The sequence below is a fragment of the Moschus berezovskii genome, chromosome 10 (assembly GCF_049115385.1).
Source record: "Moschus berezovskii isolate FMDL1 chromosome 10, NW_MosBer_1.0, whole genome shotgun sequence".
Classification (NCBI taxonomy): Eukaryota; Metazoa; Chordata; class Mammalia; order Artiodactyla; family Moschidae; genus Moschus; species Moschus berezovskii.
The window spans coordinates 63,028,662-63,053,187 of NC_142469.1; the positions used below are offsets into that span (position 1 = coordinate 63,028,662).

The 24,526-nt window shown below is 34.6% G+C and overlaps 1 protein-coding gene across 3 annotated transcripts in view; it reads left to right on the forward strand.

Annotated features, from left to right (window-relative positions):
- EPHA7 (EPH receptor A7) overlaps positions 1–24,526 on the forward strand; it is a 219,254-nt gene that overhangs the window by 48,245 nt on the left and 146,483 nt on the right. For all 3 annotated transcript variants that reach the window (XM_055433213.2, XM_055433215.2, XM_088840708.1), the window contains exons 4-5: positions 19,921–20,076; positions 20,932–21,267. In XM_055433213.2, the coding sequence (XP_055289188.2) occupies positions 19,921–20,076; positions 20,932–21,267 (492 nt within the window). The remainder of the gene's footprint in view (positions 1–19,920; positions 20,077–20,931; positions 21,268–24,526) is intronic.

Genomic DNA, 24,526 nt, shown 5'->3' on the forward strand with positions numbered 1-24,526 from the left:
TTAATAAGGAGATGCCTAGGACTTAGACTGAAACTGACAGATAGCTGTTTGTAGTAAAGCAAGGTTTCTCAACGGCAACAATATTTAAGTTTCATGCCAGATAATCTTTTGTTTTGGAAAGCTCTGTAGGAGGTTTAGGAGCATCTCTGATGTCTGTTTACTTTGTGCTGGTAACAGCACCACCCCTTTATAGTTATCTTAATAAAAACATACCTGGACACATTGCAAATGTTCCCCAGGATCATAATCACCCCCACTTGAGAAGTATTTCACTGGAGAATTAAAAATTGTTTCCCTATGCCATAGATAAGAAAACCTTATAATATATTATAGTCTTGTAATTCCCTGGTAAATTATTTCTAGATCCTTATTTGGTGATTATTAGCAAAATGCAAACCCACTCCAGTGTTCTTGCCTGGAGAATCCCAGGGACAGGGGAACCTGGTGGGCTTCCGTCTATGGGGTCACACAGAATCAGACATGACTGAAGCAACTTAGCAGCAGCAGCAGCAAAATGCAAAGGACCAATGTCACTACTCCCAGATATCGCTAGTATGTCGAGTGGTAAGGACTGTGGCTACTTATCTCAGAAAGCAAAGACACCAAAAGAGTAGAATAAGAATGGGAATATAAGAAAGGGAAGGAAATTAATTTACATTTTGAGGATCTTCCTCAAAGGTGGAAGGAGAGAATGTATGTCTGTCTGAGTCTTTGACTTGGGGCCCATAGGCAAGCATTCGGTTACAAGGGTGTATGTACACTTATGTAAATAAGCCTTTTTTTTTTTTTTTATTCAAAGGCATTGGTGTGGAAGACAGTGAATATTTATCTTATAATGGAAGGACATGATTTTTCCAAAAAACAGTCACATATGTTCCTATAGGTGGGCAAAACATCTCCAGCCTTCTGTTCTCATACATCATTGATCAGCTGTGTTTTCTCAAAGATATCATGTCAGTTGTTTGGCTGCAGACTACCGATATTGTGTCATTATGTGAAAATGAAACCACAGTTTGTCACTTGATTACTGCTTATGACAGTAAAGCATGCTTCTGCACTGTGTGCTCTTCTCGTTCTCTTTTCTCTTGTTATCTTCAGACTTGTTAATTAGGAGAAGGCTGCACCTCCTCTTTCTGTCCAACTTGCCCTGTATCCATAGATCATGAATCTCTTACAATGAAAGTTCTATTAGGCATACTGGCTAAGAAATAAAGCAACAGAAGTTCTAAAATACTATGCTTTTGTATTTTTTATGTTTGTTTTGTTTTGGAGTCATGAAGGAAGAAAATGGTAGCTTTCATTTTTCTTTGTTGTCTTTAGAAAAACATTGGCAGGCTTGGAAGATGTGGGTGGAAAGCTGTTTGATATTAAATTGTATATGGATGCTTGCATCCCTGTTAAAGGTAGCAAATAAAAAGCTTAACCTGACCTGAAAAAATATGTTGTATGATTATAGAAATCTATTCTTTTTTAATTACTACCCCCCTTTTTTCTCAATGGACATTTCATCTATAATATCTTCCTGTAAATGTTCTGTATCAGAACATTTCTTGACTTCAAATCTCAGTTTTTATCAGACTGTCTTATGTTGTTTTATTTTATTACATGGAAAATTATACAGATTGAAATGTGTGATTGGTATATTTCCTTTCATTGTCAAATATAGGGCAGAGTTCTTTCTCCACCTAAATAACATATTAAACCAAGTAAGTTTATCCAGACAAAAAGAGCAGAAGGGGAAATATGTTAATTTTCAGATGAAGATTTTTATAGAATAATGTTATTTTAAAGAATCTGCTATACATGATTTATTTAGTTGTTGAATCTATTAAAGAAATTGCTAATGTGAACCTTTTACACATTAAGCTACGGGATTCATAAAATGATGCATTTAAACAGGTTGTTTGCAAAAATGTTGGAGAATATTCCAAAAGTTTTTGTATGTTTTAGTGGAAGCAAAATTATCTTAATTTAAAAAAAGATAGTTGTCTTTACTATGTTAACATAATGATAATTAAATTAACTGACGTTTGCAGAGTACCGAGTATATGTTAAATACTGTCATAAGTTCTTTAACCAACACAGCAATCATATTAGGAAAAATTGTTTTATTATTTCTAGGCACTTTTTGATTCAGTCGTCTAGTGGTTGCTCTGGCATTTGAACCTAGGGTTTGAATTCAAGGTGTTTGGCTCCATAGCATGCATTTTTAAAGGCTATCTTCTACTGTTCTATAAACTTTTCCTTAGCCATCAGTACCTATTCACATATACAAATATTTTCTATTTTGGCAATAAAATTGCAAGCTATATAAATATACATATCCTGGGTGGTAATAAAAACTTGCTTGGTGTTTCATGACACTAGGAAGGAAAACTTCAAAAGACCAAAGTCCTGTGAAATATAAAGGAAATGAAGTTAAAACTGTTACATTTACTTGGAAGAATATGATAACCATCTTGTAAGATTGTGGTGACAATATAATGTACCTAGAATGAGTTAGATGTATAGATAGATGAGAAGAATAGATAGGTAAATGGATAGATAGGGATAGATATAAAGATGGAGATCTTGAATCTGTAAGTGTTTAATTATAGGAAAGGGAAAAGAGAAGAGGGACTTAGTTGCCTAAGTGTTAGTTGCTTGGTCGTGTCCGACTATTTGTGACCCTATGGCCTGTAGCCCACCAGGCTCCTCTGTCCATAGGATTTCCCAAGCAAGAATATTGAAGTGGGTTGCCATTTCCTTCTCTGGCAGTTCTTCCCAACCCAGAAATCGAACTCGGGTCTCCAACATTGCAGGCAGATTCTTTACTGTCTGAGCCACCAGGGAAGCCCAGTAACCAGAGGTCAAATATGGTATCACTAAGCAGGTGTGGTTTGAAAATTTAACAAATATATTTGTAATGAATGTCCTTTCAGAAGTTCAGCACCACATACCTTACTCCATGATATAAATATCTCTAAATTTCAGCATGATTTAAAAAAAAAAAAGTAATGTTCTATTTTAATACTTTTGTGAGACTTCATGTGCTTTCTTTCTATTAGGAATTCAATAGTCTACCATCTTATTATTTCTTCTGACATTTGATACAGTTTTCTTTACTTATAGTTATGCTGTTTCTCTTTAGAAGTTAATAGTGGGAGTACTAATAAAACACTGAGGTATACTGTAAAGGATTTTTTCCTTCATATTTTAGTCTAATATGTAAAATAAAATTTGGAGTAAATTTTTTTAACCTTTCACAAAACCACGTGCAACAGTATATTAGTCCATTAATAAATGGTGTGCTTATGCTAAACTCGTGATCCTTCAGAAAGGACTGCACCAAAAGAACAGGGAGAGTAACAAATATAGCTTAAAACTTTGTGGTTCTAGAGGAATGACTTTGGAGACATTGGTGAATCCTGAGAGCTAGACATAACTCTAGCTTGATACTGTCATTCAAGCTCACTAATTAAACTATCTCTATAAAATAATACTGTGGAATAATATGTGGTGATAAACAGCTGAGAAATCAGTGTTATACCAAATTCATGAGAAAATTGATGAGAAGAAATTCATTTTGGGAAAATCCTAGAACTTTACTGACACTGTGGGCTAGAATATCCTTCAACATCTGTAGCTTGAAAAGCTTCACCTTTTAGATTCTTAAAAGACTACTAAGTTAAACGACAAAATAATCTTTTTCAAAAATAGCAAAAGGATTATTTCTTACTGGGTTTGGACTTTCTCCTTTTGTAATTATTGACATTTGGCAAGGATCACCTTTGATCCAGTCATGTCATATTGTTTTTGTTTAGTCTCTAAATCATGTCTGACTCTTTTGTAACATGGGCTGTAGCCTGCCAGGCTCCTCTGTCCATGGGATTTCCTGGGTGAGAATACTGGAGTCCGTTGCCATTTTCTTCACCATGGGGTCTTCCAGGGATGGAACCCCTGTTCCTGCATTGGCAAGTGGATTCCTTATCACTGAGACACTAGGGAAGTCCCCTAATCGTGTCATAGGTTGTATGTTAATTACAGTGACAGGAAATAGAAGCAAATGAAAATTTGTAGGCATCATTTTCCCATTGGCATCCATCTACTCACAAAGGTGTTTAATTCATAACTTTGCTGCTGCTGCTTCTGTTGTTTAGTCACTTCAGTTGTGTCCAACTCTGTGTGACCCCATGGACTGTAGCCTGCCAGGCTCCTCTGTTCATGGGGATTCTGCAGACAAGAATACTGGAGTGGGTTGCCATACCCTTCTCTGGAGATATTCCCAACCTAGGGATCGAACCCATATCTCCCTCATTGCAGGCTGATTCTTAACCACCTGCAATTAAAGTCATACCTTTAATTATCCCTAAATTACATAGGACTGAGTCAGTCACACCTTAGCTTTTAGATATTTTAATTTAAACATACATACAACTACTATTCTTATCAGCCTTTTGTTAAACATTTACTCAAAAGATAAATCAACTTAAATATTGAAAAAATTATTCTAAAAATATTGTCTGACCTAGTCCACCTGGTTTCCATCTCTGACAGTATTATTTCACAGTCTGTCACCTGCTTTTATTTTGTATGTTCTTTACCATTTGACTTGGATATAATCTTTGAACTGATTTTTTTCCTTCCTTATCTGAATTCAGATTAGTATAGATTGATATTTCCACACCTATATGTAGGTTTTGAGATGAGTTGATTCTAATTAATTAAGAAGATTTAATGTATTATTAGCTCTCGGTATATAATATTATATACAGGCTTCCCAGGTGACACAATGGAAAAGAATCCATCTGCCAATGTAGGAAATGCAAGAGATGCAGGTTCGATTCCTGGGATGGGAAGTTCCCCTGGAGTAGGATGGCATCCCGCTCCAGTATTCTTGCCTGACAAGTCCCATGGACAGAGGAGCCTGGTGAGCTGCAATCCATGGAGTGGCAAAGACTTGGACACCCTGAGCACACACATGCATATAATATTATAGTGCCATTAGTACAGCAATAAAATCAATCATTTTATTCTTTTTTATTATTTTCTTTGTAAGAACTTTCCACAGATATTTCATTTAAAATATTATCCTTTTCTATGAGAAAACAGTATTTCACTTCTAAAGTTCTCAGTCATTTCAGATTGACATGTGTAGGCATTTATATGTTGTTTGATCCTTTGTAGTATTGACGTTACATTCCCTGAAATCACTTTAATGTTAAGGTACTTTATGTTTTTATTCAGTTTTTCTGTTAGGATTAAGTTTAGACTTGAAAAAAGTGAGATATTATATGTATGTATAAAGAGGCTTTAACCCTTAGTTTTATTATGCTGCTCTTCTCAAAGGTCATAAGCAAAAAAATTAAATTGAAATATATGAAATTAAATGGAATAACACAAATGTATAGAAGGTTAGGTGAATGTATATATGTGTTTGCACTCATAATAAAACAAAAAATGCAATATCCCATTGTATTTAAATTAGCTTTTTGTTTACAAGTAATTGTTTTTTTAAATTTAAAAGAGCCAGTTGGAAATAAATTGAAATCATTTTTCATAATGTAAGGCATCAGTGGTATTTCTGTGTTTTCCAATAGAAACGTTAATTACAAGAATTTATTTTAAAGATGGCCTGTCTAATTCAAAGTTACTTGCAGAAGTGAAAGCATTTGTGTACTCTTTAGAACATGGCAATTCTAGATTATCTAAAACTAGAATATTCTTGGTTTTGAGTTTGAATAGATCATATATTTAAAGAAAAGTGTTATTCTTTAAGAATATGAGGGGGACTATTATTCTTTAGAGTTTGATCTTGGAAAATTGCCCTACAATGAAAGTTTTGTCATGATTTATAATTTACTACTTAGCAGTTTCTCTTCCATGGACTTTCCCTCTCCCATATTCAAAGAAAATGCTTTTGATTATACTCTTATAAAATATGTTACATCTTGGACTTCCCTGGTGGTCCAGTGTGATAAGAATCCTCCTACCAGTGTAGGGGACTTGGGTTCAATCCCTGGTCCAGGAAGATTCCACGTGCCATGGGTAACTAAGCCAGTGTGCCACAACTCCTGAAACCTGAATATTTTAGGGCCTGTGAGCCACAACTACTGAACCTGCATGCTGCAACTACTAAAGCTGTACACCTAGAGCCTTTGCTCCACCCCAAGATAAGCCACCACAATGAGAAATCTATGCATTGCAATGAAGAGTAGCTCTTGCTCACCACAAGTAGAGAAAGCCTGCAAGCAGCAATGAAGACCCAGAGCCACCAAACAATAAAAAATAAGTAAATATGTTACACCTAATTCATACATTCACTTATATTACTATGTTAAGGATGCTCATAGAATCGTTTTAGAAATCATCTACTGCATTAATCTAAACATGTACAATTGTTTCCCCATACAGTATAATAGGGAAGTTAGGAGTGCAAGTCCATGAAATGTCTCCTTTAACTGATATAGTGAAGACTGTACCACATTCTTCTAAGAATGTATCATGTCGTTTCCAGTGGTCTGATTACTATGAAAAATTTACTAACTGGTGTCAGTGAACTGATGCTGGGAAAGGTTGGGGGCAGGAGGAGAAGGGGACAACAGAGAATGAGATGGCTGGATGGCATCACCGACTCTGTGGACATGAGTTTGAGTGAACTCTGGGAGTTGGTGATGGACAGGGAGGCCTGGCGTGCTGTGATTCATGGGGTCGTGGAGAGTCGGACACGACTGAGCGACTGAACTGAACTGAACTGAACTGAAGTGGGGTGACTATTACCAGATGCATACTGCTGTAGGATGAATAAAGATTCTTTCTTTCAATAAATGTAGGTTAACCTCCTGCTATGTACTAGGCAATGTGCTGTGGTTTTAGGATTCATAGATAATATAAGCCCTGTCCTTGAGATGCTCACAGTGGGCTGGAAGAGACACACAGAAATAAATAATTATGACTGTGTTAATACCACAGTTGTGACCAGTTTATACTGCCTCCTACGTAGCTTTAGGAGGTCAGGAAATACGGAGGAAGTAAAGCTTTTAATTGATTCATAAAGGATGAGTTACTTATTCTTCAAAAAGGAACTGAAGTAGTTAGAATGTCTTTTTACATATCTAACACAGCTTTTTCTAAAGACTTTATTAAGAAACATTAAGTAATGATCTAGTATTACCAACATTATCTTTTTGCAAAATACTGTGGATGCAAAGTAGATAGGACACGAGAGAACTACGTTAGATTATTTGCTTGTTGTGGATATAAAAATTAGCAACTAACTAGTTTTCTATTATTAAGACGTTGTACAGTTAGAGAATTCTTACTGTTTTGTTTCTCTCTAACCATTCTGTTTATCTGACAATTCTGTGTATCTCATATATATGTATAAGTACGTGTCTATTTGCTTTTTGTGTATGTGTATTGCTACCTCCTGTTTTGAGAAAAGGATTGAGCTCAACAACATTATTTGGTGTAAGGACTTATTCTGCCTATTATTTTATTTTATTTCTGAGAATTAAGGTTTGACTGAATCTCCTCATTGTCCTGATGCATCTTTTTAAAATGTCCTGCTTCAGGGTTAACTGATTTCTTTATGATCTTCAGAAAATTTTTCACTGACATAATAGAAATGATTATTTATTTCCCCACATGTTTAAATTGCTTTAAACTGCTTTAGGGTAATTTGTTTCACAAGACTTAGTATTGATCCACATTTTATAACTGACTAAATAAGAAAAAAAAAGAGTCTCCATGAAATAGCTAGAAAGATTGCCTTAACTGATTATTTTGTTTTAATCATTATTGAAATTATTGCAGAAAACTGATGGTTAAAAGCCCATATCTTAGGCAGCTTGAAATGGAAGGTCTGTTCTTTATTTTAAGAAATCAAGATGAAATTAATTATTTTCATTTTGTCTATGGATCTTGCAAACTTTTCTACATATTTGTAGTTTTAAATAGATTGTAGGAGAAATATCAATTATTGATGAATTTCTCACAAAATAATCTAATTTTAATTCTTTGAATTTAACTAAAAATGTTCATTTTTTTAAATATAATGAATCACAAATATTTGTATGTATATACATATTTCTTTGTCCACCTGAAGTTTTTTTAATGTGAAATAACCTGTCCTTACAGAGTGTTCTTATATTGCCAAATCACTATTAGCCTCATTGAAAAACAAGCCAATAACTGCCACAAAATAGCTCTGCAGTTTAAATATAATTGGTCAATAATATGTACTTACACACATTTCCTGCATGTCTACATACACTGAGTAGTTTTTTCCCTTCACATTAATGAAATGCTACAGCTCTGGCAGGAAAGGTGACTTTTGAGTCTGTGTTCAGCATAGAAATAGAAGATAATTAAGTACATTGTCAAAGATAAAAATTAAGGTACAATATTTATAATTTACATAGGTAATTTCCTATGAAAAATCAGAAATTTAATTAGCTTAAACACATAATTAACATAATTATTCATGCCATTTGATGCTAGTTCAAAAAGGAATATAGTATTGAGAGATCATCATATTTGTCTTTTAGCAGATATAAGTTTGGTCCATTACCTGGCACAATGCAAAGAGTAGGCAAACAAAATTATTTTGTCAGAGAATAAATGCATAATAGGTCTATATTTGCCTAACAGTTAATTCGTGTTTCTTAATTTGCATATACATCTGGTCATGGGGAAGTGGCTCAGTGTTTATCAGTGGTAGAAACCAGAGTGGGATCAAAACTTCACATGAAATAGAAACAGTCTGTCTTTGGGAAAAAAAACCCAAAATTTCACATGGAAATTGACATTGAGAAATAACTATAATAGTTTACTATTTATTGAGTGCTTATTCTCTACCAGGCATTGTGCTAAGTTCTTCACATGAATCATGCACTTTAATTCACAACAATCTTTGGAAGTAGTATTATTAGATTTATTTGTTTTAGATATGGAAAATCTAGGTTCATAGAACTTAAGCAAATTGAAAAAGGTCACACAGCTAGTACATGCTAGAAGGAAATCAGATTCATAATTTATATAAAGAACAAGTAGTATTGCTTTTTCAAGACTGTTGGAATGAGACATATGATGAAATTAACAATGCCTGTCTTTCAGAATATTAACTTTATCCTTTAAGCAATGTTATTTTTTAAAATATGTTTATGTTAAAACAGGGCTTCCCAGGTGACACTAGTGATAAAGCACCTGCCTGTCAATTCAGGAGACTTAAGAAACGCTGGTTTGATCCCTAGATCAGGAAGACCCCTTGGAGGAGGGCATGGCAACCCACTCCAGTATTCTTGCCTGGGGAATCCCATGGACAGAGGTGCCTGGCAGGTTATAGTCCGTAAGGTCTCAAGGAGTTGGACATGACTGAATGACTTATCCTGCATTCATGTGTTAAAACAAAAATATTGATCTTTCAAAAGAGAAATTATTGCTTATATACTTTTAATTATGTTTCGCATATAGAACTTACATTATCTGACTTTTCTTGCTATTTTCAAAACTGTGAGGAGTAATTTAGCATAAAGGAATAAATAATAAAAATGAATTATAAAAAGTATGATATCATAATAACTATAAGAGAAATATTTGAAAATAAGCTTTACAGTGGCATAAATGCTAGAGTAAATTGTATCCCCTGTCTGAATCTTCCTAATACCAATTGCTGTTTGAGAACTTATTGCAGCCTCTTGTTCTTAATGACATGCCCTCAAGGAAATCTTTTAGTAGAATACAGTAATAACTGTGTCATAAATAGGCTATATTTTTTTAGTTACTACAAATAACTAATATAATGTTTGGGTAGCTGGCCTCCCCTAATTTAAGTGTTTTCCACCCATGGGAATGCCATAATTACACTATTTTGCTTTAGATGTGAATTAAGGTTAGGATTATTTTAGTTCATTTCCAGTGGGGTTACTAAATCCTGAGACTTCACAATTAATTTGTGTTTTTTATCTGTAGGTGGATCTCTCAGTGGACCTTTGAGGACAATACTGAGTGAGATCCAGAAGGGTCTGATTTCATTTTGAATCTTTCTTTTTATGGGAGTTGACTATTAAGTAATTTACATAATTAAAAATTCCACTGCTGGATCCTTACCGGCAGGAACCAAAATGAATGTGCATGTCTCTGGGAACACACACAGGGTTTGGCAGCAATGGCACAGGGAGAGCTGGAGGTGAATGGCTGAGTGGAGAAATCCTTGACACAGTGCCTGCTGCTGCCTGTCTGGGATGCATGCAGAGGCATGACAGCCCTTCTAGAACCTGTCTTTCACTCTCTTGCTGAGGCACCCCTGAAAGACTAAGTGGGTGTGAGTTAGCATGTGCGGTTTTTGAGTGGTGATGGTGGTAGAAATATATGTGTTTTTACAGATAGCATTTCAATGAAAACACTTGCACTAGCGTTTAACAGCTAGATAACCAATTGGTGTGTTGTTAAAACAAACTTTTGAAAATTGGAAGAAAAAAAAAACTATTGTCTACAGCTGTTAATAATTAATAACGTGGAACGAGGACATCAAAGCTGAGAATGTGAAATGGCTTTGTCTAAATTGCATGCCAGTAAATGGTGGAGTGGATTTGAACACAGTTCTTTGAGTTAAAATCCATTTCTCTTTTGAGAATAGGAATAAGAAAAAATATTTTTAATATTCCAACTTGACTCTTTTTTCTCCTCTTTTTAAAATCATTTTGGTAATGAGGTCAGAATTAGGGTGAGATTCTGGTGTAGTAGAGAGTATTTCAATACAAGACTTCAGCAAAATTCCTAGCATATTTCAAACTGAAAATTTAATAAAGAAAAAAGCTATTTACATAGTGTTTAATTTTATTTCTCTTTACAGTCTAAACCTTAAAAATAAAATTTTTAAGTGGTTTTTATTTTATGTTTCCTTTTCGCTATATTGAATCAATAAAACATTAATTAGTCAAATAACACAAATAAATACCATATATATTTGTAATTCCCCCAAATTAGTTTTTCTTTTTAGTGTGAAAAAAATCACCAAATTATTTTCAGCACTTGAGCACCTAATATCAAACTTTATTTTTCTACATCATTTCTTTTCTAAATTCTTACAAGTTAGTTGTGAGGTGATATGGATGGTGATTCACAAACTGTAATATACTTGTTACATCATGTTGCTTTTATCCTGCCTGCCCACTGTTCATTCTCAATGTGAAAAATCATAGCATGTCAATGACAGGAGGTCTGGCTTTCAGACAGACTTTTGTAATTATTCCCACTGAGGCACTGTCAATGGGATTAAAATACAAATGCTGGATCTGTCCATCCCGGATGAGGTCAGCACTTTGAGCAGTGGGAGTACTATTTCTGCAAGCTGTGCACTCCTCTTTGCATGGAGAAGCATAGACATGAAAATGACACAAATATTTGAAAGCTCCTATGGAAACAGGCTGGCTTTTCCTAAATTAAATGTCCATCTGCAATAAATAAAATAACAGCATTCATTAGAATCCCTATGTACGTATGTAGACTCTACAATAATATTAAGGCCCAGAAAGTTTCAATTACAGAACAATCCACTTATAGTTCATAATTAATAAACTCTTTGCAGCTGTATAACTGTGGCCGGAAACATCTGCAAAGCCTCAGATTTTACACACAGACACACACATATAATTCCTTTAGAAAAAGTTTAATTGTGCTTAAAATCACAGGTCTGGAAACAGAGTAAGAACTGAGGAAGCTGAGTCTAGTTGTATTCAGTTAGCTCTTGGGAGAAGGAGATGGGAAGTAAAAAGGAAACCAGCACTTGTCTGGCTCAGTAAATGTGGGTGAAAAATAAAAGTGTTTAAAATCTATTCATATATTCACTAAAAACTAACTTTGTATATAATCCCCCTACATATGATTTCATATTGATAGGTATCTAAGTTATAAAATTATTCAGATAAAATTGCTAGTCTTCAGATAAAAGGTAAATTTTTATAAAACTCTAAAGTTAGCACATGGGTAAAATATATTGATTATATATTTTCCATTTTTTTGAATTTTTTGCTTAAATTTTTACACCCAAATATAGCTGTATAAAAATAGATGAATACAGAACATATGTGTTAGAAAAGCAAGCTAACATATTTTTGACAGATAAAATTTGGTATTTTTTCTGAATGTTGGCTTACTTAAATGTTCAGTTTAAAATTGCATTATCAATGGATTTCATTATGCAAAACAACTTTACTCGATAAAATGTACAAACCATAAACTTACCCGCTGCAGTTAACAGTTTAAAATATTTTGTTAGAATAGTTATGGGTGTGCTTAGTCACTCTGCGTGTCCACCTCTTTGCGACCCCATGGACTGCAGCCCTCCAGGCTCCTCTGTCCATGGGATTCTCCAGGCAAGAATACTGGAGTGGGTTGCCATGTCCTCCTCCAGGGGATATTCCCAACCCAGGGATTGAAACCAGGTCTCCCATATTGTAGGCAGATTCTTTACCTTCTGACCACCAGGGAAGTCCTAGTATAATTACAGAGTTGTGCAACCATCACTACAAATCAATTTTTGAACATTGAAAATGATAATTTTCATTATCCCGGAAAGAAACCCTGCATCCATTAACAGTCACTTTCTATTCCTCTCAATGTCCCAGCTTTTAGCAACCACTAATCTCCGTTCTGTCTCTATAGACTTGCCTATTCTGGGTATTTCATGTAGACAGAATTATATAGTATATGGTCTTTTGTGACTGGGATTCTCAAGTGGCTCAGCAGTAAAGAATCCACCTGACAATCCTGGAGATGCAGGAGATGCGGGTTCAATCCCTGGGTCAGGAAGATCCACTGGAGGAGGAAATGGCACCCACTCTAGTATTCTTGTCTGGAAAATTCCATGGACAGAGGAGCTTAGCAGGTTGCAGACCATGGAGTCACAAAGAGTCGAACAGGACTGAACACACACATTGCTGCTGTGACTGGATCTATGTGACTGAATTCTTTCACATGGCATAATGTTTTCAAAGTTCAGTCATACCAGAATATATCAAAATTTAACTTCTTTTGATTGATGAATAGTATTCCACTGTGTGTATTCATTTATTAGTTGATGAACATTTGGATTGTTTCCACATTTTGGGCTATGATGAATAATTCTGCTACAAACAGTTAATTATATTCAAGTTTTTGTGTCAGTAAATGTTTTCATTTCTCTTGGGTACATACCTAGGAGTGGAGTTGGGTAACATGATAACTATGTTTGAACTGTTGAGGACTTGCCAGCTTTCTTCAAAGTGGCTGTACCATTTTAGATTCCCAATAGCAGTATATAAGAGTTCTAATTCCTCCATATCCTTACTAGACTTCTTTTAGTTGTCTTATTGATTATAGTCTTCCTATTGGGTATAAGTGGTTTATCAGTATAGTTTTGATTTCCTTTTCCCTGATGACTAATAATCTTGAGCATCATTTTGTGTGTTTATTGGCCACTTATACATGTTCCATAGAGAAATATCTGTTCAGATTCTTTGCCTAATTTTTGATTGGCTTATTAATGAATGTCATTTTAATTATTTTAAAATTTCAACTTATTATACTCTTAACAATATTATTTCCCTCATCAATTTTATGGTGGGAATATCTTATTAACATACATTCTTTCCAGACTTTGATAGTCTAAGAAAAGACATAGAACCTCCAGGATGATGATTCTAAGCACCTGGAAAGTTTTTATAATATAGAAATATCTAAGCCTTAATAATGATTCTGTTATTTTTAATAATGCCAAGACTAGTTTCTCTTCAAAGCACACCTCGTGCTCAGTCATAGAAGACAGCCTACTAAGGCATAGACTTTCAGTGCCTTAAGGTTTAGGATGGGGTCAGCTATGTCTGAAATTAAAGGTGGAGTTTAAGATTTCCAAAAAATGTGCCCATTAAGGTCAAGGGAATCATTTTTGGCTGTAGAAATCAAAAGTATGTGGATTTTCTAGAATAACCATTTTGTGGGAGAATGTCCTTAGAAGTATAATCATTTAGGATATCCCCCAAACTTATGCTTGTAGGTCATGCACCAGGGCAAGTCTGAGTATCTGCACCCTTGATCAGAAAAAAAACAAGTATTCCACTTCACCTAATTCCACCTAAAGAGTGGAAATTTGTCTGTGGCTTTTACAATGGTCTTTAGGATGGTTCATTGAGAACAAACAGTTGTTTACACCAGTACCCTGATTGTTGCATAAACTACCTCGTGTAAGTGTATATTCAAAGGCTTGGCACCCCATTGCTTAAACAGTTGCAATCCATTGAAGACAACTATGTAGTGTGCTGTTGTTGCTGCTGCCGCTGCTAAGTCCCTTCAGTCGTGTCTGACTCTGTGCGACCCCATAGATGGCAGCACACCAGGCTCCGCCGCCCCTGGGATTCTTCAGGCAAGAACACTGGAGTGGGTTGCCATTTCCTTCTCCAAGGCATGAAAGTGAAGTTGCTCAATCGTGTCCTATTCTTAGCGACCCCACGAACTACAGCCTACCAGGCTCCTCTGTCCCTGGGATTTTCCAGGAGTACTGGAGTGGGGTGCCATTGCCTTCTCCGTGCTGTTGTTAGGAGAGTTTAATTAAGAATCAGAATACAAGTCTTTCTTATAAACTCTCTTATATCTTTGTGTTCAGAATTTTATTGCTCTTAAGTAATTTACTTACAAAGTTTGTTTTTTTAAGAATTTAAATCCCAAATATTATTTGAACCAATTGTGTTATATAAGATGATATTCTCATTTTAAAATAATTGAAGTTAAGTATAATATTACAGTTACTTCATTACTGTAGACAATAAAGCAGACCTTGAAATATAGTATATTCTGTAATATAATTTAGTATAGATATATAGTGCAGTAGGTAATCTTGTTACTGTCTAGTAAACAGAAGTTTCATGTACTTCTTAGATTTTCTTTGCTGGTTTTCCATTTAAACAACTGGCTAAGCAAAAACTTGCTTAGTGTATGAAATCTGACAAGATTATGGTTCTTAGCTCTAGGATTAATGAACTTATGTTATTTTATTCACTAAGGCCCATTCATTACTGGTTGGGAAAAAACAGTCAAAAGAATCAGTCCCAAGCAGGTCTTTGTGGTGACATGGAAAAATACTGTTACTAAAATAATTGGTGAAGTATTACTTTTAAAAAAGTAATTGAATATTGAAAACAAATTTTATACATATTTCTAGTCTTCATCAATACAGTGAAACATTACCTTAAAACAATATTCAGTTAAAAAAGCAAAATTATTGAAAGGCAGGAAATTAAAATGGTATGTTTCTTAACTGTAATTTTATGATAGTGCATACACTATATTAATTAGTCTACTTTGAGTTCAAATGCTGTTGAACAAATTGAGAATTGAAGCAAAAGAAGAAAAAACTGTAAAACCACTGTATCACAATTCCTAGAAAGTTATTCTTATATACTTCACCATTATGTATGAAGGGAATTTATTTTTGATCGAGGTTTCAGAAGGCATTTACCATGAAAAACTTTTTTACTTGTACCTTTTTGGAAAACAAGCTGCATTTATAAGAAAGGAGAAATTGCCTTTATTTCTATGTAGGCTTTTGGGAACAGTTGGAGAGCTCATTTAAGTCTTCCTTAAGTGGTTAAATCTCAGGTATATCACTTCACCCCAGTTTCTCTTCCTGAGTATTTTCCTCAAGCTATTTCATCTAGATATCTTATCTAAAATTTTACTTTTATGAGCATCTGTTACTTCTTTCCAAAACTTTTTACCACCCAATTGCTCAAACTACTATCCTAAGAGATACAGCTTATGTCTTCTTGTGTTCTTGGCTTTCCTCTTCATATTGTAGCTCCCAAGATTTTATACTTATTTTTAATAAATTTAAATTAATGGCTTCCTTAAAGGGTGAGTGAAAACCGTCTTGTTACAACTTATTATTTTCAATATTAACTGAACTGAAACAGAATAGTACTTAAAAAAAAATGTTAAGACTTTTATGACCACATTTTTTGGGATTGCTTCTCTCATTATCTATTTAATGATGGCCATGCATGTACGCCATCATTTTGCAGGCATCCTCAGTGCCAAAATTCATAGTGAAATTGAAGAGATCTATTTAATACACCTCTTCTGTAAGGTGTGCTAGCCTTAGATATTATTTCACCATTTTCTAAATTAATAGCTTTAAATAGTCAAAGGGTATACTAAAAGACAGTAGATACCCACTGAAAATTCATTTGGGGGATGCTAAAACTTCAAGACACATTGAATAGATGCCAGACTTTGGCTCATTCAGCAGTCAAAGCTGAAGCAATAGCATATGGTTAAGTATCAGCAGTCCTGTGTTTTAAATCCAGTTTTAACCTAGACAATGGAATTATTTGAGGAACTCATGTTAACTTTGCTTCAAATCTGTTTTCCCATCTGCTAAAATGGTAACAGAATTTAATGTAATTTGAAAGTTGAGTGATAAGGGTTTTAAATTTCTCTACATTAGGTACCATAGGTATTCTACAAATCATGGAAGTGGAACAAGAAATGTTCCTCCTTATTTGTGAGAAAAGTGGGAGTAGGCCTTTAGTTAGAAGCCTTTATTTGCAGCAGGAGGATGAGAATTGCAGGAGATTCCACTAGGTACTTTGCTGCCTACCGGTTCTGGAAGTGTTACCTTGTTGTTGCTCAGTTGCTAAGTCAAGTCTGACTCTTTGTGACCCTGTGGACTACAGTCTGCCAACCTTCCCTGTCCTTCACTGTCTCCTGGTGTTTGCTCAAATTCACATCCCTTGAGTTGGTGATGCTATCTAATGATCTTATTCTCTGCTACCCTCTTCTCTTTTTGCCTTCAATCTTTCCAAGCATCAGGGTCTTTTCCAATGAGTCAGCTCTTTGCGTTAGGTGGCCAAAGTATTGGAACTTCAGCTTCAGTCCTTTCAATGAATATTCAGGATTGATTTTGTTTAGGATTGACTGGTTTGATCTTGGGTTTCCCAGGTGGCTCAGACAGTAAAGAATATGCCTGTAAAGCAGGAGACCCGGGTTTGATCCCTGGGTTGGGAAGATCCTCTGGAGAAAAGAATGGTTACCCACTCCAGTATTCTTGCCTGGAGAATCCCATGGACAGAGGAGCCTAGTGCGCTATAGCCATGGGGTCGCAAAGGGTCAGACATGACTTAGTGACTGAACAACAACAACAAGGTAAGGCTTCCAGAATTGATAGGTTGCAAGCTACCTAGTAGAATCTTGTTTTATCTTAGCTGCATACTAAGTCACATTGGCTGTGTCCAACTCTGTGTGACACTATGGGCTCCTCTGTCCATGGGATTCTCCAGGCAAGAATACTGGAATGGGTTGCCATTTCCTTGACCAGGGGATCTTCCTGACCAGGGGCTCTCAAGTCTTCCGCATTGGCAGGCAGGTTCTTTACCACTAGCACGACCTGGGAATAGAAACAAAATAAAAAAAAAAGAAAAGAAAAAAGCTTACCCAGTAGATGTTAAACGTTGATCTTACCTAGTAGATATTAAATCGTGTTGCCCTTGTGTCCATTTCCTTGTTCCCTAAGCTCCTATCCCTGTAAAAACTAAATAAATACATATAATATTATCAAAGACTATGAGCATACACCTCTTCTCTCTGTCTTTATCGTTTTTTCTTTTTTAATTCTCTGGGACTTTGTGTTATCAAGCTGCAGGTTGTGAATAAAGCATCGCATTCTCTATATTATGGATGTTCTATCTGACCACTGAATTACAGATAATACATGGAGCAAGATACAGTGCATACTTATGGGAATTTCCAGCCTGAGAAATCCGTGCTAAATCCTTTATCCTACCAGTAAACCATTCTTTTATGTGGCAAGGTCATATCTTTAGAAACATTTTAAACTGTTTTTTGATATTATTTCATAATGGATCTCACTGTTCTGTGTCTTAGATTTGTAGTAATTGCTACAAGAATATGTGAAGATGCATTCTTCTACTGGCCTAATATGTTTGCCAGTGTTTCCCTCTTGTAGGAATTGAGGAGGCCAATTAAAGGCAGACTGGCCTCTGAGAGCAAAAGTGGATCATATATTTAGATAGAGATGATGGTAGTTCTGTTCACAAATCTTTAACTTATCTATTACAATATAATCTACCTTTAAGTTTTTAAGGTATCTAAAATATCTGTCTTGTTCATATAAAACAGCCTTTTTTTTCTTTAAGCTTAAAAGATAATTTGGATTTATTAATTGAACCAAATTATGTATTGACTATTCAGCATGTGAGCAAAAATATAGAATGACTTAATTTTTTTTTTTTCCTGGAGAATAAGATAGGATTTTCTTAATAAGATAGGATTGTTTTTCCCACCCATGAGTGAAAATATGATTATGCTGCTGAATAATGCCCAAGTTGAGAATATTAAATAAACTTGAATCTAATACATAAAAGTTATAATTGAATTTATGTTAAATATTCAGTAATTTTTCTTTATAGATATGATTTATTAATTTCTATTAAATTTGAAGGTCACTGAAACTTAAAGAGATATTCATTTAATAAATATGGAGGGCAAATTGAATCTCTTTAATATATTCAATGTATGGTACCATCAATTAATTTAAAAATGTTGAAATAATGAAAATTGAATTTGCTAAATTTTAATTGAAGATAAATATGTAAAATGCCTGGGGATAGTAAATGCTTCCAGGTTACTTGATTTTATAACATGTAGTCTAAGTGAGTAAGGGAAACTCACTGGAAGGTGGTAGATGTCTTGGGTGCCTGTATATTCATTGCTGAGAGCAATTGCTGTGTTACTGTGACTATCCTAACTTTTCCCAGTAGAGGAGAAAGAGTGATCACCTGTTTGTAGTTAATGGCTTTCTCTTTATTTCTGATAGAATAGGTTTCTCCTTGGAGAAGGCAATGGCAAGCCACTCTAGTACTCTTGCCTAGAAAATCCCATGGACAGAGGAGCCTGGTGAGCTACAGTCCATGGGGTCGCTACTAGTCAGACAAGACTGAGCGACTTCACTTTCACTTTTCACTTTCACACATTGGAGAAGGAAATGGCAACCCACTCCAGTGTTCTTGCCTGGAGAATCCCAGGGATGGCAGAGCCTGGTGGGCTGCCGTCTATGGGGTCGCACAGAGTCGGACACGACTGAAGCGACTTAGCAGCAGCAGGTTTCTCCTATCCATAGGATTTCATTATTTTTAGTAACAGGGAAATTTGCTGAGTGGAAAGCAGACTGCCTTAGAACTTAAATTGGTTGAAATTATATCTTGAAGTTTTCTGAAAATTGGTAGGGGGAATACATTTCTATCATTTTAAGATAAAAATTTTTGCATCACTGTTATTTCTAGTCAGGTCATAAAATGATTTTAATATTTTCACTAAGAACCATATTCACACATAAAGACTTAATTTACAGCTGTATTAGATTATGAAAACAGAACTTTGAAGTGTGTTAATGCAAATCAACAAGCAAGTTAATTATTACTGAAATCAAAGTTCCCCTGAATTAACCATGCTGAGATTTTGTCTAAATAAATTATGTTTGTGTTTAGTTTTGGGCTCTAGATTTTGGACTGATGCCAACTGCAGGTCCAAGTTTGCTGTATCATTTGGTTTTTATTATTTTGTTTTAAAATGTAGTATTGTAAAATAGGTTTACTGATATACACTAAATAGAATTATAGAATTATACCATAAAGGGCATAATCTTCCTTTTTTTTCTGTTTAATTAGAGACTTACAACTTATAGTTAGTGATAGTTGTCAGGAAACATAGCTACAGATATAAAAAGAATATGTTAGAAATTTCTTATTAGAATCCAGGTTTCTACTGAGTTTGATGACAGCACATTTGGGAATCAGATTTCCTATTTTATTGTTTGCTAAAAATTACTAAAATTCAAAAAGGGTCTGCCTGTTCTCATGTTTTTATTTTCACTTTCTTTTGCATTCTCAGCCTGTGGCCGTGGGTTCTACAAATCTTCCTCTCAAGATCTTCAGTGCTCTCGTTGTCCAACTCACAGTTTTTCTGATAAAGAAGGCTCCTCAAGGTGTGACTGTGAGGATGGGTACTACAGGGCTCCATCTGACCCACCATATGTGGCATGCACAAGTAAGTTCATAATTGTAGAATAAAGACTTTCAGATCCCTTCCATTTGTTTGTAGGATTGTGACATCACTGAGATAAGCCTGAAATTTCTAAGTACATTCTTAATTATTATTAAATACTTATAAATGTTCCATAAACCAATAATGCTAAACAATAATATAAAATAGATACACCTTACATCATCATTAGTGTAGTTTTCGTGTCTCCCAGATCTTTATGATTAAAATCCCAGATTTTACACATGTATCCAATAGGAATAACAAATAAAATGTAAAAGTTATTTCTGTCTTGCATGGCTTTAAATGTAATTAAAAAGTAATGGTTTCTGAATTAAAATTCCATCACTAAATAGAGCAAATCTCACATCTTGGTGCTTCAATGAATGAATGTTTGAGAGACTCAAATCCAAAGCCAATTCCAGACATTACTATAAATCATTCTTGAGCAAATTAAGAATGAATAGATGTATTCTCTCTTATATGGTTAAAAGGAAAACTATTTTTAAACAACTACACAACTGTTTTTTTAGGCGCATTAACTATTCTTTTTTAATTGCTTGGAAGAAAAAATAGCTAAAGACTGTGGCAAAACTACAAAGACAGTGGTTATCCTGTTTTCATTTTGATATATTAAATGGAAAATAAATAAAGCCTCTTGCCAAGTGAATTCAGGAAGGTTTTTATAAGGTTTCTCTAGGAAAGGTAATGAAATGTTTATGTGAAAGAAAGTATTTCAACTAGTTTTCTGTGTGGTAATTGAGCCACTAGCTTAATGTTCCACGTGGGTCCTTTCATTTGTTTGTTTGTTTGTTTGTGGCTATTTTTATTTATTCATTTTCTTATTTTTGGTTTCCTAAGGGCCTCCATCTGCACCACAGAACCTCATTTTCAATATCAACCAAACCACCGTGAGCTTGGAATGGAGTCCCCCTGCAGACAATGGGGGAAGAAATGATGTGACCTATAGAATACTGTGTAAGCGATGCAGCTGGGAGCAGGGTGAATGCGTTCCCTGTGGGAGTAACATTGGCTACATGCCCCAGCAGACTGGATTAGAGGATAACTATGTCACTGTCATGGATCTGCTGGCCCACGCTAATTATACTTTTGAAGTTGAAGCTGTAAATGGAGTTTCTGACTTAAGTCGATCCCAGAGGCTCTTTGCGGCTGTCAGTGTCACCACAGGTCAAGCAGGTATGTTTTCCTGTTTGTCTTCACTGAGTGAAAAGTGAGTGAGGTCTCTCGCTTGAATATTTCCTTAACTCAGCTGTACAGAACTTGATTACTCCAGCTTGTTGAGTATTCACACCTTTAGCTTTTCTTTGTTATTTCTTCTGTTGTCTGTTAAACCATTACTAGACTCATTAACATCTCCTCCAGAGATCTGGCAGGAGAAAGAAAAGGGGATAAATTGTAAACCAGTTAAAGTTGCTCTAAGAGGAGCAATTCTGTTAAGCTTAAGGGCAGGACGGGGAAAATGGACAAAATAAGATGTGGGATATTTCTTGCATTTTTTACCTTTTGGTGTGCTATGTGTTAAGGGCTCGTGATCAAAATTTACATAATTAGGAATAATGAAGGAGTTGGCTTCAATGTCTCAAGTAGTGACTACCACATAAAATGTGATATTTGTAATACATGGCAAATCTGCGTTAAAAATTGCATGAAGGAATTTACATTCCTCACTAGATTTGTAGATTAACTCCATTATATCATGTTAATGTCTATAATATTGAAAAAAGTATTTAGGAGATCTCCTGAGGATTTAAAAATAAATGAATTAAGAAATATAATAAATATGATGGTTGTGAACTGGTAGCTTAGCCTAAAAGCAGTTTGACTTGTCTTCTTACTGGCATTTAAGATGCCCTACTTGGTCATTCTTTGCTGTGGTTAAGTTGGTTTTGGAAAATATAAATTGGGAAGGTAGCTTCAGAAACTGGGGACTTTCTAAACCTTCAGAAAAATCTGATGACTGAGGGAAGTTCCTTTTGAAAATTCTTACTGCTGAAGGATGATGCTATGTAGTTGATGTGGCCAAATGCTATGTCATTGACATTAATAAAATTAGACCTGTACCAGAGTACTGAGTTGTGTAAGCATCATAATAAGGTTATAACAAGGTATTCTTAATCTTTGGCTAGCTGTCAACAGACATTATTATCACAAATTCCTGGACATAGACTGATCATATCTATGCCAATTTTATTAATTCATTTTTTATTGAATTTTATTAATTCATATCTATGCCAATTTTAATCAAGTGTTATCTATTTAAATAATATCTGTACAATGAAACCTATGCATAAGTCTTATGCTTACCATTTTGAACAGATTAGTGTGTTCCTATTTTAAAGGCTTCATTTTGATGTTTATTTAAAAGGCTATTGCAAATCACATTTCTTAATGTAAAAGCTGATGTCTGGAGATAAAACAGCATAGAAACTTTTAAATCTTCAAAAATTGGACAAAAGAAGTAACTGATTTAACTAATACTTGGACTGACTCATTTTATTTACCCTCACTTCATTTACCATTCTTTTAAAATGCTGTTGTCGCTAGATATTTTTACTTGTGTTGCTTTATATTGAAATTTGTCATCATAACATTACAGTAAGTGTTTCTGAAACATTTTGGATTCTTGTTTGTGTCCCTACAGCTATCTTTTGAATCATTAATAAAAACTGTTAGGTCTGCTGAGCTAGAAAAACTGCTCTTTTCCTGCTGATAACAAGTATAAGAAGGGATGTTTTTATTTATTTTTGAATTCAACCTAAAGATACTGAACGGATACTACAAGTTGAGTTTGTCAGATAGACCACTTTGGGGATCTGTTTTCTTGCTCTTTAAATGACTATTATTTAACTTTTCAAGTTAACACTTCACAGTCTAAATAGGTCATAGATTTTCCATAAATTCCTGAATCAACTATCTTACAGTAGTTAAGTAAAATGGCTTTATCCCTTCATTCTCTTCTGGTTAAGAGTAAACTAGGTTTGTTTGCTTTGGGGAGTAATTTAAATGTATAAAAATTAGATTTCTGTGGTTATACAGCTCTGTAAATATACTTAAAAATGTTGAATTGTGTACTGAAAATGCATAAATTTTACGGTATGAAAATTATATCTCAAAAAAGCTATTAACATTTTAAAAAGAAGAAATACAATGCAGTTTAAAAAAAAAACTAGGTTTGCACTTTTATGTTAAAATATTAATTCACAATTTCCTAGTCCCAGCTACATACATCTCAAATGCTAAAAACCCTTGAATATATACATTTAGCTTTTTCTGCTTTCTAAAAGAAGTACATTAATAAGGCAGCAAGCTGTGGTAATTTTTAAAGTTATAATATATTTTTAGCACAAAATATAAAATACGTTAGTGATTATTGTTCAGTTAAATTGATAACCACTCCCCCCACCCACATCATCAATATTTCCTTTTTCTAAGGGGAGAATGATTTGAAACTTTGCCCATGTTTATGATCATCCATGGAAACCTACAATGATCCTTAAATTCTCATTCTGCTTTAACCAAACTGCATTACCTCCCACCTAGTTTATGCTGCAGTCACTTCAATAATGAATTTAAGGGTCTCTGGTCAGTTATTACTCTCATCAGCAACCCACTGGGACAAAAAGAATCTGCATGTGTTTGAGCAAGATGAGAGAGTAAGAATGAAAAATCATCAGGCAGTGTTTGAAAGATTGTGTGTATACTTTGTAGTTTGTTTTTTTTTTTTCTATTAAATTTGAAGTCTGAGGCTCAGGACCCTCCATAACGGCATTTGTGGAAATGGAAGTACATTGAAGACCCCTTGTCCTTTCCTCAGGATAGTAGTAGGGTTATAGGTCTTTAAGGACCTGCATACTAGCCCCTGTTGCCACTTATGAGGTAAATACTTTTGGGTGGACCACAGAGGTTCTACGTGAGTAAAATGGAGATAAAATGGTGTGTATGTTCCTGTATTATCCTGTTAATGAGATATTGGAGAAAATTTTAAACTCTTTATTGTCTCAAAAGTGTTATTTCAGTGAGGAGCATAATGATTGCTGATTAATCCTCTTTTATGCAACACTTTGTGGACCTGACAAGGCAAAGTATTCTATAATTTTTATCTACTGTCATGCGTCTGAGGTGGGGGATATAATCGAGGCCCAGAACTGGCAACTGTGTGTTATAGCATGGCAGGAGGGAGAAATTAATTTTGTTCAGTCACAGGTTATCTTAAGACTGAGATTCTTATTTTAAAAAAATAATTAACTTTAAGATGAGACATGTATAGAGAAGCATAATATATGATATTTATATTTAGATAGTTTTTGTGTTTGCTTATCAGGAACATATGACTTACACAAGCTGGCTGAAATGTATTCTTTTTTGTAGTTGTTTTGTTCAGAAGGATATTGTTCTATTAAGGGTGAAGTCACACAGATCAAACTTGTAAACTGGA